This window comes from Trematomus bernacchii, unplaced genomic scaffold, assembly GCF_902827165.1.
Source record: "Trematomus bernacchii unplaced genomic scaffold, fTreBer1.1, whole genome shotgun sequence".
Classification (NCBI taxonomy): domain Eukaryota; kingdom Metazoa; phylum Chordata; class Actinopteri; order Perciformes; family Nototheniidae; genus Trematomus; species Trematomus bernacchii.
In genome coordinates, this window is record NW_022987733.1 from 1,279,877 (window position 1) to 1,292,872 (window position 12,996).

The 12,996-nt window shown below is 41.9% G+C and overlaps 1 protein-coding gene across 1 annotated transcript in view; it reads right to left on the reverse strand.

Annotated features, from left to right (window-relative positions):
- The window catches only part of LOC117494834 (protein NLRC3-like), a 33,134-nt gene that overhangs the window by 9,038 nt on the left and 11,100 nt on the right, over nt 1–12,996 (reverse strand). The window contains exons 6-8 of the mRNA XM_034145824.1: nt 6,713–6,847; nt 5,755–5,859; nt 2,745–2,849 (exon numbers count right to left, since the gene is read on the reverse strand). Of these exons, the coding sequence (XP_034001715.1) occupies nt 2,745–2,849; nt 5,755–5,859; nt 6,713–6,847 (345 nt within the window). The remainder of the gene's footprint in view (nt 1–2,744; nt 2,850–5,754; nt 5,860–6,712; nt 6,848–12,996) is intronic.

Below are 12,996 nucleotides of genomic sequence, written 5' to 3' on the forward strand. Positions count from 1 at the left end.
ATACCATAGTGTAGAAAGAGTTCCTCAAGTCAAAGTATGATCATCAAAATATAGATAAAGTAGCGACAGTGAAAGTAGTCATTGTGCAGATTGGTCCATTTCAGAATAATATATATGATATGTTTTATAATGATTGATCATGAAAGTGTTCTCAAAGCTGGTAAAGGTGCAGCTAGTTTGAATGACTTTGTATACTACAGAGTAGCTTGTGGATTTACTCCAGGTGGAACTAAAGTCTGATTTAACACTTGATTATATTTCACATCATTCATCCACATCTGTGAAGTAACTAAAGGTATTAAATACATTTAGTGGAGGAGAAGTACAAAGTAGCAAAACATTTAAATACTCCAGTAAAGTACAAGTACCTCAACATTTTACTCAAGTACAGTAGCCTACAATATTTTAACATAATTATATATATTTCATTTATTTCACATTTAAATAAAGCAATTAATTCGTTTAACAATTTGTTAGTTTTTTCCTTTAAAAAATAACAAAAAGTAAATACAAGAATACCGTTAAAGTACTGGATTGATAAGCAGTATTGATAAGACTAGTAGTACCGTAGAAAACCTTAACGATACCCATCCCTAGATATTACACAAGTAAAGTGTTAAGAGAGTGAAATGTTGCTTTACGAATTTCAACACTTGATGCTGTCACCTTGATTACAATGTCAGAAACCTGTATTTGCCTAACTGAATTGGTTTAAAGAGAGAAAACATTTTGACTAAAAGTTGACTAAAATGTATTTTTTCATCGACTAAAAGTAGACTAAAACGTTTTGAGTTTTCGTCGACTAAAACTAGACTAAAACTATGAAGGATAGAAATGACTAAAATGTGACTAAAACTAATAACCATTTTCGTCTAAAGACTAAGACTAAGACTAACTCAAAAACAGCTGCCAAAATTAACACTGCAAGGAGCACAGCCAGAGCTCAGTTACACCTCTCTACTTTCCTCTTCTGGGTTTCTTTACTCTAATTTACTTTGTTTCATTACTGTACTCCACAGTGATGCTTTACTGTGTTTCTATACAGTGATCTGCTACTCAGATCAAATCAGAATCCTCTTCAGGTCAGGTTACAGTAGAAACAGACTCTTACTTTGTGTCTGAGGCTCTTTCATTTCCTGGTTTGATAATAAAAGCATAAATAGAGAATCTTTGTACCTGCCTCTCAAAGCATTTTAGACATTCATCTGTTTAGAAGATGGTGAAATATTCCTTGAACTCATTTCTATGTGGCAGTGTAGATAGGAAGGATGGCCTCTGTGGATTAGCTGCCCGTTCCACCTGCTCAGCACTTAGCAAGTAGAAAAGCTGCTTGCCCCCACCTCCCTTCTTATTTCCCTCTCTACTCTCATACTCAGGTCATGTGATCTGCTCTTCTGCGCTGCTATTGGCTGCAGATTGATTATCCAGTGTTCTTGTAGTGAACAGAGGGTTTCATTCTGTTAAAGCAGAAGAAATGAGATCTTCTGTCGCAGACTGAAACCCATCAGTTTTCACTGCACCTTCACCATCAAACTTTAAAGAAACACACACACACACAAAACTAAACGCTTTGCTCTTTAAAACCAATGCACCAGTACTTACAATGGTTTGTGTTATTTGAAACTATTTTACATGCAGATTTCTTGCTGTTCTGAGTTTGTATCTTCATGGTTGATACTTATTGTAAGTCACTTTGGATGAAAGCATCAGCTCAATGAAATGTAATTTAAATCTGCCAAAGGTTTACACAATGTAGCCCTAAAATAGTATTAGCATGTTCATTCTGTTTTTGCGATTATGATATAACAAAATACTGGAAAATATTGCTGCAACATACTGAAATTACAAGTTGCTAAAAGTGCAAAAAGTCTTTAAAAATATAACATTCTGGGCTGTAGCCTCAGTGGCTAGCCAATGTTCAACAATACTGAAGTCACACATCTTTTTTTGGGAGTAAATCTTCCACCATGGAGCTGGTGGCAGTTTCACTCAGACATTGTTGTTGCTATGTGTAATGGTATGGCGTCATTACATCGACTAGTATGAATATTTCGCCTTCTTATTTTTAATATATATACAATATGCCATTATCACAATATAGTTTATTTTTGTCATAATAAAAATGATACATTTAAAATGATCAGAAACAATATGCGAGCAGAAGAGAGAAAGTAATGCTTGCCAGCGTCTAAATAACCCCCTGTAGTGGTGCCCTAGAGCAGTGTTTCTCAAACCTTTTTCATATCAGGGACCACTTAACCAATTAAAAAACACACCTAACTCCACAAATATCCAAAAACAATAGGCCTGCTTACCACTCCAACAGTATAACAAATTACAGCCTAATAATGACAGCTTAACCTTCTCTATATCGCTGTGTGTGTGTGTGTGTGTGTGTGTGTGTGTGTGTGTGTGTGTGTGTGTGTGTCCTGTGTTGACAGCAAACAGAAGCGTAAGCCTGTATGTCTCTTGCGTATGAATAAATACTGAGTATTGGCACGTTGCCGTCTGGAGTATTAATTGTACATATAGTACAAGAACAAGACAGTTACCTACTGCGTTACTTTATTGCACTTTACAGTGTTTCATTACTGAACTCTGCTGTAGATGTTTACTGTATTCTACTGTGTTTCTGTGCTGTTATCTACTGCGCTCATGTAAATATTAAAGAACAGTGTAGATGATCCGTTGGCATATAAAATGAATCCTCTTCAGGTCAGATCACAGTAGAAACAGACTCTTACTGTGTGTCTGAGGGTCCAGGTTCAATACTGAAGGCTGGAGGTTCCCGTATAGACCAGTCACTCTTCAGAGACCGATAGCTGGGTACTCGAGACTTTGCACTCTTTCTGTGGAAACAACACATTTTTTAAACACATCATTAGTTTTTGTAAAGGGCAGCTTTTGATTTCAGCCGGTTTACCTTATTAAAGATTTTTGGACTTGCTCTGAACTTTCTGTCTTTCTGTAGTGTTTGAGGGTTTTGGTTGTTAGAAATCCTTTGTGAGAGGGGAACGTTTTACATGTTCAAAATTTATTTACAACACATCAACTTCCCGACGCGCGGGGGAAACATACTGGACCATGTTTATTCCCCTTCCGGAATGGATATAAGGCTCTCCCTCGCCCTCCCTTCGGCAAATCAGACCATATCTCACTACTGTTGTTGCCTGCGTACAAGCAGAAACTTAAAAGGGACAGACCGGTAACAAGGACAGTACAACGATGGAGCGTGGAGTCAGATTCAGCACTGCAGGATTGCTTTGCATCTACGGATTGGAGTGTGTTTGAGGACAATAACATCAACACACACACGGACACTGTCATCTGCTACATTGGGAAATGCATCGATGACGTGGTACCGAAGGTTTCTGTACGGACATTCCCAAATCAAAAGCCCTGGGTAAACGGTGAGGTGCGCGGCAAACTGAAAGCGCGCACTCTCGCGCACACAGCGGGAGATTTGGAGGAGTACAGGAAGTCTAGGTATGATCTCCGGAGAGCAATTAAAAATGCAAAGAGACAGTACAAAGACAAGGTGGAATCTGACTTCAAAGGCTGTAACACTAGGAATATGTGGGCGGGACTAAGGACAATGACTGACTACAAAGGAGCAGCGGGGGGTGCTGCGGGAGTGTCTGCGTGCGCATCTCTCCCAGATGAGCTAAACAGTTTTTTTGCACGCTTTGAGAGCAGCCAGGCTGTGGAGGTACAGAGGGACCAGGAGCTACACTGCCCTTTTGTTTTAAATAGGGCAGATGTGTGTAAATCCTTTAAAAGAGTTAACCCACACAAGGCTCCTGGACCTGATGGCATCCCTGGCCGTGTTCTCAGGGTGTGTGCAGTTCAGCTGGCAGAGGTGTTCACAGACATCTTCAACGGGTCCCTGCTGCAGTCTGTAGTCCCCACATGTCTTAAACACTCCACCATCATTCCTGTCCCCAAAAAGACAATCATCACCTGCCCCAACGACTACCGCCCAGTAGCACTCACCTCCATCATAATGAAGTGCTTTGAGCGGTTAGTCAAATTATTCATCACCTCCTCCCTCCCTGAATCTCTGGACCCCCTGCAGTTTGCCTACAGAGCAAACAGGTCCACAGACGACGCCATAGCCCTCACCCTCCACACTGCCCTCTCACACCTGGACCCGAAGAACAGGAACACATATGTGAGAATGCTGTTCATTGACTACAGTTCAGCATTCAACACCATTGTGCCCTCCAAGCTGGCCATCAAGCTCAGAGACCTCGGGCTCAACAGCGCCCTCTGTGGCTGGATCCTGAACTTCCTGACGGGCAGACCCCAGGCAGTGCGGGTGGGAAATATCACATCCTCCACCCTGATTCTCAACACCGGTGCCCCTCAAGGCTGCGTGCTCAGCCCTCTCCTCTACTCCCTGTTCACCCACGACTGCGTGGCCACACACAGCTCCAACACCATCGTGAAGTTTGCTGATGACACGACCGTCATCGGCCAGATCACAGGCGATGACGAGGCGGCGTACAGAGAGGAGGTCGAAAACCTGACATCTTGGTGCCAGGATAACAACCTCCATCTCAACATCAGCAAAACAAAGGAGCTGATTGTGGACTACAGGAAGCAGCAGGGAGAGGGACACGCCCCCATCGCCATCAATGGGACTACGGTGGAGAGAGTCAAAAGCTTCAGGTTCCTTGGGGTCCACATCACTGAGGACCTGACATGGTCTCTTCACACCACCACCATCACCAAGAAAGCTCGACAGCGGCTCTTCTTCCTCCGCAGGCTGAGGAGGTTCAAAATGGATTCCAGGATACTCTGCAACTTCTACAGGTGCACGATAGAGAGTATCCTCACTGGCAGCATGACGGCCTGGTACGGCAGCTGCACCGACCTCGATCGTAAGGCTTTACAGAGGGTGGTGAAAACTGCACAGCACATCACCAGGACGGAGCTGCCATCCATGGAGGACCTTTACTCCCAGCGGCTCATGAAGAAATCACTACGGATTATCAAAGACTCCCATCACCCCAGCCACAAACTGTTCTTTCTGTTGCCGTCTGGCAGACGTTACCGCAGCATCCTGGCAAGGACAAGAAGATTCGGAGACAGTTGCTTCCCGCGGGCAGTGAGACTGTTAAAAAATTGAACTGTTGAAACAACATCAAACATTCATCTGCTACTCAGTAGCATGTATCTAATACCTAATATATATATATATATATATATATATATATATCATTTCAATAACTTGTATATAGACTCGTACTGCACTATTCCACATCATAACTTTATTTCATTTGTATAACTATTATTATTTTTGTATTGCTCATGCTCTTATTGTTACTATGTTATTATGTTGCATTGTTGGAGAAGCCTGTGACATAAGATTTTCAACTGCATAATTGTAGCTATGTCAGATTGACAATAAAGAACCTTGAACTTAACCTAACACAAAGTCCCACATCTCGAATGTGAGAATGATTTCACAATAGTAGATTGTTTACTGTGGCTGATGATGCCAAGGAGCACAGCCAGAGCTCAGTTACACCTCTCTACTTTCCTCTTCTGGGTTTCTTTACTCTAATTTACTTTATTGCACTTTACAGTGTTTCATTACTGAACTCTGCTGTAGATGTTTACTGTATTCTACTGTGTTTCTGTGCTGTTATCTACTGCGCTCATGTAAATATTAAAGAACAGTGTAGATGATCCGTTGGCATATAAAATGAATCCTCTTCAGGTCAGATCACAGTAGAAACAGACTCTTACTTTGTGTATATGGGTCTAGGTTCAATACTGAAGGCTGGAGGTTCCCCTATAGACCCGTCACTCTTCATATAACCCCAGCTGGGTTCTGGAGACTCTGCTCTCTGTCTGTGGAAACAACACATTTTTTACACACATCATTAGTTTTTGTAAAGGGCAGCTTTTGATTTCAGCCGGTTTACCTTATTAAAGATTTTTGGACTTGCTCTGAACTTTCTGTCTTTCTGTAGTGTTTGAGGGTTTTGGTTGTTAGAAATCCTTTGTGAGAGGGGAACGTTTTACATGTTCGAAATGTATTTACTTAACCTAACACAAAGTCCCACATCTCGAATGTGAGAATGATTTCACAATAGTAGATTGTTTACTGTGGCTGATGATGCCAAGGAGCACAGCCAGAGCTCAGTTACACCTCTCTACTTTCCTCTTCTGGGTTTCTTTACTCTAATTTACTTTGTTTCATTACTGTACTCCACAGTGATGCTTTACTGTGTTTCTATACAGTGATCTGCTACTCAGATCAAATCAGAATCCTCTTCAGGTTAGATTACAGTAGAAACAGACTCTTACTTTGTGTCTGAGGCTCTTTCATTTCCTGGTTTGATAATAAAAGCATAAATAGAGAATCTTTGAACCTGCCTCTCTCAAAGCATTTTAGACATTCATCTGTTTAGAAGATGGTGTAATATTCCTTGAACTCATTTCTATGTGGCAGTGTAGATAGGAAGGATGGCCTCTGTGGATTAGCTGCCCGTTCCACCTGCTCAGCACTTAGCAAGTAGAAAAGCTGCTTGCCCCCACCTCCCTTCTTATTTCCCTCTCTACTCTCATACTCAGGTCATGTGATCTGCTCTTCTGCTCTGCTATTGGCTGCAGATTGATTATCCAGTGTTCTTGGAGTGAACAGAGGCTGCTTTTCACTTCTCTTATTTTTCATTTCCTCGCTCCTCGGTCTCGGTCTCACCGGAAGTTGATTTGTCTGCGCCATTTTGAGTAACGTCCCAATGGCCTTATTTTTGCCGGAGGGGCTGGAGGTTCCCCTATAGACCCGTCACTCTTCATATAACCCCAGCTGGGTTCTGGAGACTCTGCTCTCTGTCTGTGGAAACAACACATTTTTTACACACATCATTAGTTTTTGTAAAGGGCAGCTTTTGATTTCAGCCACCTCCCTTCTTATTTCCCTCTCTACTCTCATACTCAGGTCATGTGATCTGCTCTTCTGCTCTGCTATTGGCTGCAGATTGATTATCCAGTGTTCTTGGAGTGAACAGAGGCTGCTTTTCACTTCTCTTATTTTTCATTTCCTCGCTCCTCGGTCTCGGTCTCACCGGAAGTTGATTTGTCTGCGCCATTTTGAGTAACGTCCCAATGGCCTTATTTTTGCCGGAGGACCGAGGACCGAGGATCGAGGAGCGATAACGGAGGAGCGATAACCGAGGAACCACCAGACCATCCTTCGATGAAATCCTCAGACACTCGCCCCGCCCCCTTACTGTGTATCGCTCACTGATTGGACGATGCAGCGCATGCACTGATCTGATGCTTCTTGACATGAGAGCAGTTTCCCAGCGGAGTGAAGAAAACACATGAAACTCACGGGACTCACTCCTCAGTTTATACTGTGTTTTGTTTCAATGAATGCATCATTCAGTTACAAATATGTGATATATCTGAACAACAAAGTGGACAAAAATCATTTCATTCATTTATTGGAAACATTTTCGTGATTGCTTTTTTCGTTTTACATTTTAATTTATTGTCATTTCCATTCAGTCAGTCATTAAGTGCTATTTAACATGTTAATTTGCTACATATCCACACAAACAAACTAAGTGTGCAATCCAATGAATGTTAATCTAACTAATCTAATATTTTTGCTCCCTTATCTTTCTTACAGTGCAGACGCTTTTCTGCTTGCTCTTGCCTCTGCTTACTTTTTATGCTGATTTTCCTATTCTTATTCTCTGAAAACTTCGAGCAGCGGCTCCTGGACATTAACTTATCACTGGGACAGTTATTCATCGTAAATAGACGGAGGGTTTCAGCCATATTTCAACATTTTTACGACGACCTCAGTCTTACAGTAGCGTGGCCTAGCAACAGCTAAAGCCTGGTAGGCTACTGCATGCTATTTAGCTTAAGCTAGTTGGTAGCAAAATGCCTCCGTTCTCTACAGATGACTTCCACAAACTTCAACAGAAGATGGCTGTGTTGGAAATGAAAATGCAACGGTTGGAAGTTAACGTGGAAGTGAATGGACTATGTTGTGGGAATAACACCACTTTACCAGTGTTGCAAAATAATGGAAAAGGGTATGCTAACTCACAGCTAGTTAGCAGCTACAAGGTTTCCAAGGAACAGGAGGGCTGTGTACTGGGTAATAAATCTACAAGTGGTAGTCCTCCCTGGAACTCTCTGGGTGCAAAGCCTAAGAGTAAATCATTTCCATGGGATTTGGGAGGACGAATAACAGGCAGAGCCCAGCGCTCTGAAATCTGTGATGCGACTGGCTGGCCTGCATTGTTATCACCCAGGAAGAGTGCCTCTTCAACCCCTATTCATACTAGGAAACAGCCGTGGACAGCTGCTAAAGGGAGAACTACAAACAATCCTCCTAAACCACCAAGTGTGCCAATCCAGAACAGATACGCTCCGCTGACCGAGAACCGGAGATCTCTTTCTGATGACCTGGATAACCTGTCCTCTTCACACAGCAGGGTAAGGACCAATAGCTACTCCAAAAGTAAAAGGCTAGAGGGAAAGCTAACGACTGGGCCTGAAACTCTGATTGTGGGTGACTCTGCTGTAAGAGATGTAAAAGGTCTGTGTAGTAAGAACAACACCAAAGTACTCTGTTTTCCCAAGGATATGGTCTCCGACTTGGCTGAGAAGATCCTGCATATTGGGGCTGAACATCCGACTGTGAAGAATGTGGTACTATATATTGGAACAAATGATGTTGTGAAACAACAGTCAGAAGCGCTGAAAGAAGACTTTAAATGTCTGTTGGAAACTGTCAGCTTTCTAAATGCGGAGGTGTTCATCAGTGGCCCTCTACCGCCAGTCAGAAGAGGAGTGGAGAGATTCAGCAGACTGTTTGCATTGAACATGTGGCTTTCAGCTGCCTGCACTGACCATTCTGTCCATTTTATTGACAATTTTAACTTTTTCTGGGATCGCAGACATCTTTTTAAGGCAGATGGAGTTTGCCTGAACAAGTCAGGAGTGAAATTGTTTATCTCTAACATATTCAACTGCCTGCGTCAGCAATCTGTTCCCTCTGCCAAGGACAAGCGGCAAGAGGAATCAAAACAGGAGAAAGACACAACACATTGCGCAGAAAACCCTGAAGAAGTATCACTGCACCCGCCTGAGGAATGTTCTGATTATGGGAGACCTATGACACAAATGGAGGAGTCTCCACTGCCCGTCACCCCCCCCTGTCAACGCCTTTGAGGATACTCTTCATTCATCCCCCAGCTCTCTCTACTCTCCGCTCACCCTTTCACCCTCGCCCTCCCCCCTGGAGTTCGATGACCGCATGAAGGCGATATGCAGGGTTGGCAGCATGTCCTTTACCCCCGCCCCTCAACGACGCCCACCAAAATCACCGAAGACAAGCCTACGTCAACCACCTCCCCCCCCTGGCAGCATCTCCTTTACCCCCGCCCTTCCACAACGCCCACCAAAATCACAGAAGCAGAGACGCGCACCATCTCCCCCGTCTTCATCACCGTGCCTACGTCAACCACCTCCCATCCCTTCAAGAAAGCATCTGCAGTCTCCGAAGCCTGATAAGGATGTGTGTGTACAAAACGCAACAAACTTTTACTGATATGTGCTGGGTCCAGGCTCAAGGGCATATGGCACTCTCAACTCTTTCCAGCACATGCCGGGGCCCTGCCTGCCAGTAGCTTTGCCGATATCTGTGTTGATAGGTAATAGATTAAGAGCGGTAAATCAGCTTAGAAACAGGAAGTGCTCAAACGTTTGTGTGAGGTTATCAAATTTAGCAGTGATTCCATGTCAGCCACAGCTTGTCACAACATTTTTTACTGATAGTGTATTTAACAAACTTAAACTAGCTTTATTAAATGTCAGGTCTTTGGCAGGAAAAACATTTTTAATCAATGATTTTATCACTGAGCACAATCTCGATTTTATGTTTTTAACGGAAACTTGGATTGAACAAAATAACAGTGCAGCTGTTCTTATCAAATCAACCCCTCCCAACTTTAGTTTTATGAGTCAGGAAAGAATGCATAAGAAAGGGGGTGGAGTTGCTATTTTGTTCAATGATTCCATTCAATGCAGGAAGACATTTTATGGGGACTTTGCTTCTTTTGAATATGTGGCCCTTCAGCTGAAATGCTCCTCTCGAGCTCTGTTCCTAAATATCTATAGACCACCCAAATACTGTGCAAGCTTTTTTGATGATTTTACTGAACTGCTGTCTATAGTGTGTATTGACTTTGACCGTTTAGTCATTGTTGGTGATTTTAACATCCATGTTGACAACCCCCAGGACAGAGGGGCTAAAGAACTGTTTTGTGTTCTTGATAACTATGGACTGACTCAGCATGTGGCGGAGCCCACGCACAATAAGGGGCACACTCTGGACTTAATTATCTCAAAGGGTCTGAATATCTCAAAGGTTGTGGTGACTGATGTTGCACTCTCTGATCATTCCTGTGTTTTCTTTGAGAGCTCTATTTCTGTTCACAAAAATGTTCAGAAAGAGGTAACCACAAAGCGATATTCAACAGAAAATACTAGGGAAATGTTTACTCATAATTTTTCATCCACACTTGCCCCTGCTAACATCTCAGTAAATGAGCTAGTAGATCATTTTAATTCAAAAATTAAAAATGTTATAGATGCCATTGCTCCAACTAAGGTAAAGGAAGTGATTGGCAAGAAAATATCTCCATGGAGAAAGGCCATGACCGTGAGAACAGAAAAAAGAGAGTGTCGAAAAGCTGAACGTAGGTGGCGAAAAACAAATCTCCAGGTTCACTTTGAAATCTATAAAGAGAGACTTGGCCTTTATAATTTGGAATTGAAAAACGCACGACAGTCTTTCTTCTCTGACATCATTACCAAAAACAAAAACAACGCACGTGCCTTGTTTGCTACCGTCGACAGACTAACTAACCCCCCAGTGTCAGTAGCCTCTGAATTTCTATCCACCAGGGCGTGCAATGATTTTGCCTCCTTCTTCACTGACAAAATTCAGAAAATTAGACAAGCAGTCAGTGCCTCTGCATCAGGTACAGCAAATGTTTTGTCCCTATGTCCACCTAATATCAATTCAAACACCATGACACAATTCCATCAGATTAATGGTAAAAACTTAGAGGACATTATTCAACTTCTGAAATCCTCCTCCTGCTGCCTTGATATTATTCCAACAGGATTTTTCAAAGATGTTTTTCCTTGCATGGCCTCAGATCTACTTCATATAGTAAACACATCTCTTCACTCAGGTATTTTTCCAGAGGCCCTGAAAACTGCAGTCATTAAACCGCTCTTAAAAAAGAATAATCTAGATGCCTCAGTAATGAACAATTACAGGCCCATATCAAACCTGCCATTTCTAGGTAAAATCATTGAAAAAGTTGTATTTCAACAGTTGAGTAACTTCTTGCATTTAAATAACTGTTTGGATGTGTTCCAGTCAGGATTTCGTCCAAACCACAGCACTGAGACTGCTCTTGTAAAGGTCTTCAATGACATCCACTTAAACACAGACAGTGGCAGAACTTCAGTGTTAGTATTATTAGATCTCAGTGCTGCGTTTGACACTGTTGACCACAACATATTACTAGACCGACTAGACAACTGGGTGGGACTTTCGGCAACAGTTCTAAATTGGTTTGAGTCCTACTTAAAGGACAGAAAAAAACTTTGTTTCTATAGGTAAATACACATCTGAGTTGACAAATATGACATGTGGGGTACCTCAAGGCTCCATCTTGGGGCCTCTTCTCTTTAACATCTACATGCTACCACTGGCTCAGATAATGAAGAACAACAAAATAAGTTACCATAGCTATGCGGATGACACACAAATTTACGTAACAATTTCACCAGGAGATTATGCTCCAATTCAAACACTGAGTAAGTGCATTGAACAAATCAATGACTGGATGTGTCAGAACTTTCTCCAATTAAACAAAGATAAAACTGAGGTAATGGTTTTTGGAGCCAAGGCAGAACGTATAAAAGTTAGCGCTGAGCTTCAGTCTGCAATGTTCAAAACAACAGATAAAGCCAGAAATCTAGGTGTAGTCATGGACTCTGACCTGAGTTTCAACAGTCACATTAAAACAGTTACTAAATCAGCCTACTATCACCTAAAGAACATATCTAGGATTAAAGGACTAATGTCACAGCAGGATTTGGAGAAACTTGTCCATGCTTTTATCTTCAGTAGACTCGACTACTGTAATGGTGTCTTTACAGGTCTCACTAAAAAATCTATTAGAAAGCTGCAGCTGATTCAGAACGCTGCTGCTCGAGTCCTCACTAACACTAAGAAAGTGGATCACATCACTCCTGTTCTGAAGTCTTTACACTGGCTTCCTGTGTGTCAAAGAATAGATTTCAAAATATTGTTGCTGGTTTATAAAGCTTTGAATGGTTTTAGGCCCAAAATACATGTCTGACCTACTGCTAAATTATGAACCATCCAGAACTCTCAGGTCTTCAGGGACTGGTCAGCTTTCTGTCCCCAGAGTCAGAACTAAACATGGAGAAGCAGCATTCAGTTATTATGCTCCAAATATCTGGAACAAACTCCCAGAAACCTGCAGGTCCGCTGCAACTCTTACTACTTTTAAATCCAGGCTGAAGACTTTTCTTTTTGCCGCTGCTTTTAATTGAACTATTCACATCTTAAAACTGCACTGTAACTTTTAACTTTTATCCATGTATTTTTTCTTTTAATGTTTATTTTATTATCTTTTCTTTTTAATGACTGATTTTAAATGCCATTTTTAAAATGTCTTCCATTTTTGTAAAGCACTTTGAATTACCTTGTGTTGAAAGGTGCTATATAAATAAACTTGCCTTGCCTTGCCTTGCCTTGCCTTGCCTTGCCTTGCCTTGCCTTGCCTTGCCTTGCCTTGCCTTGCCTTGCCTTGCCTTGCCTTGCCTAACTAGGTTTTGATAGATAACATATCTCTTTTTCTTCTCTCAATTATTTTATTTATATTGTGCACTCTAATCAATATTAATCAAACT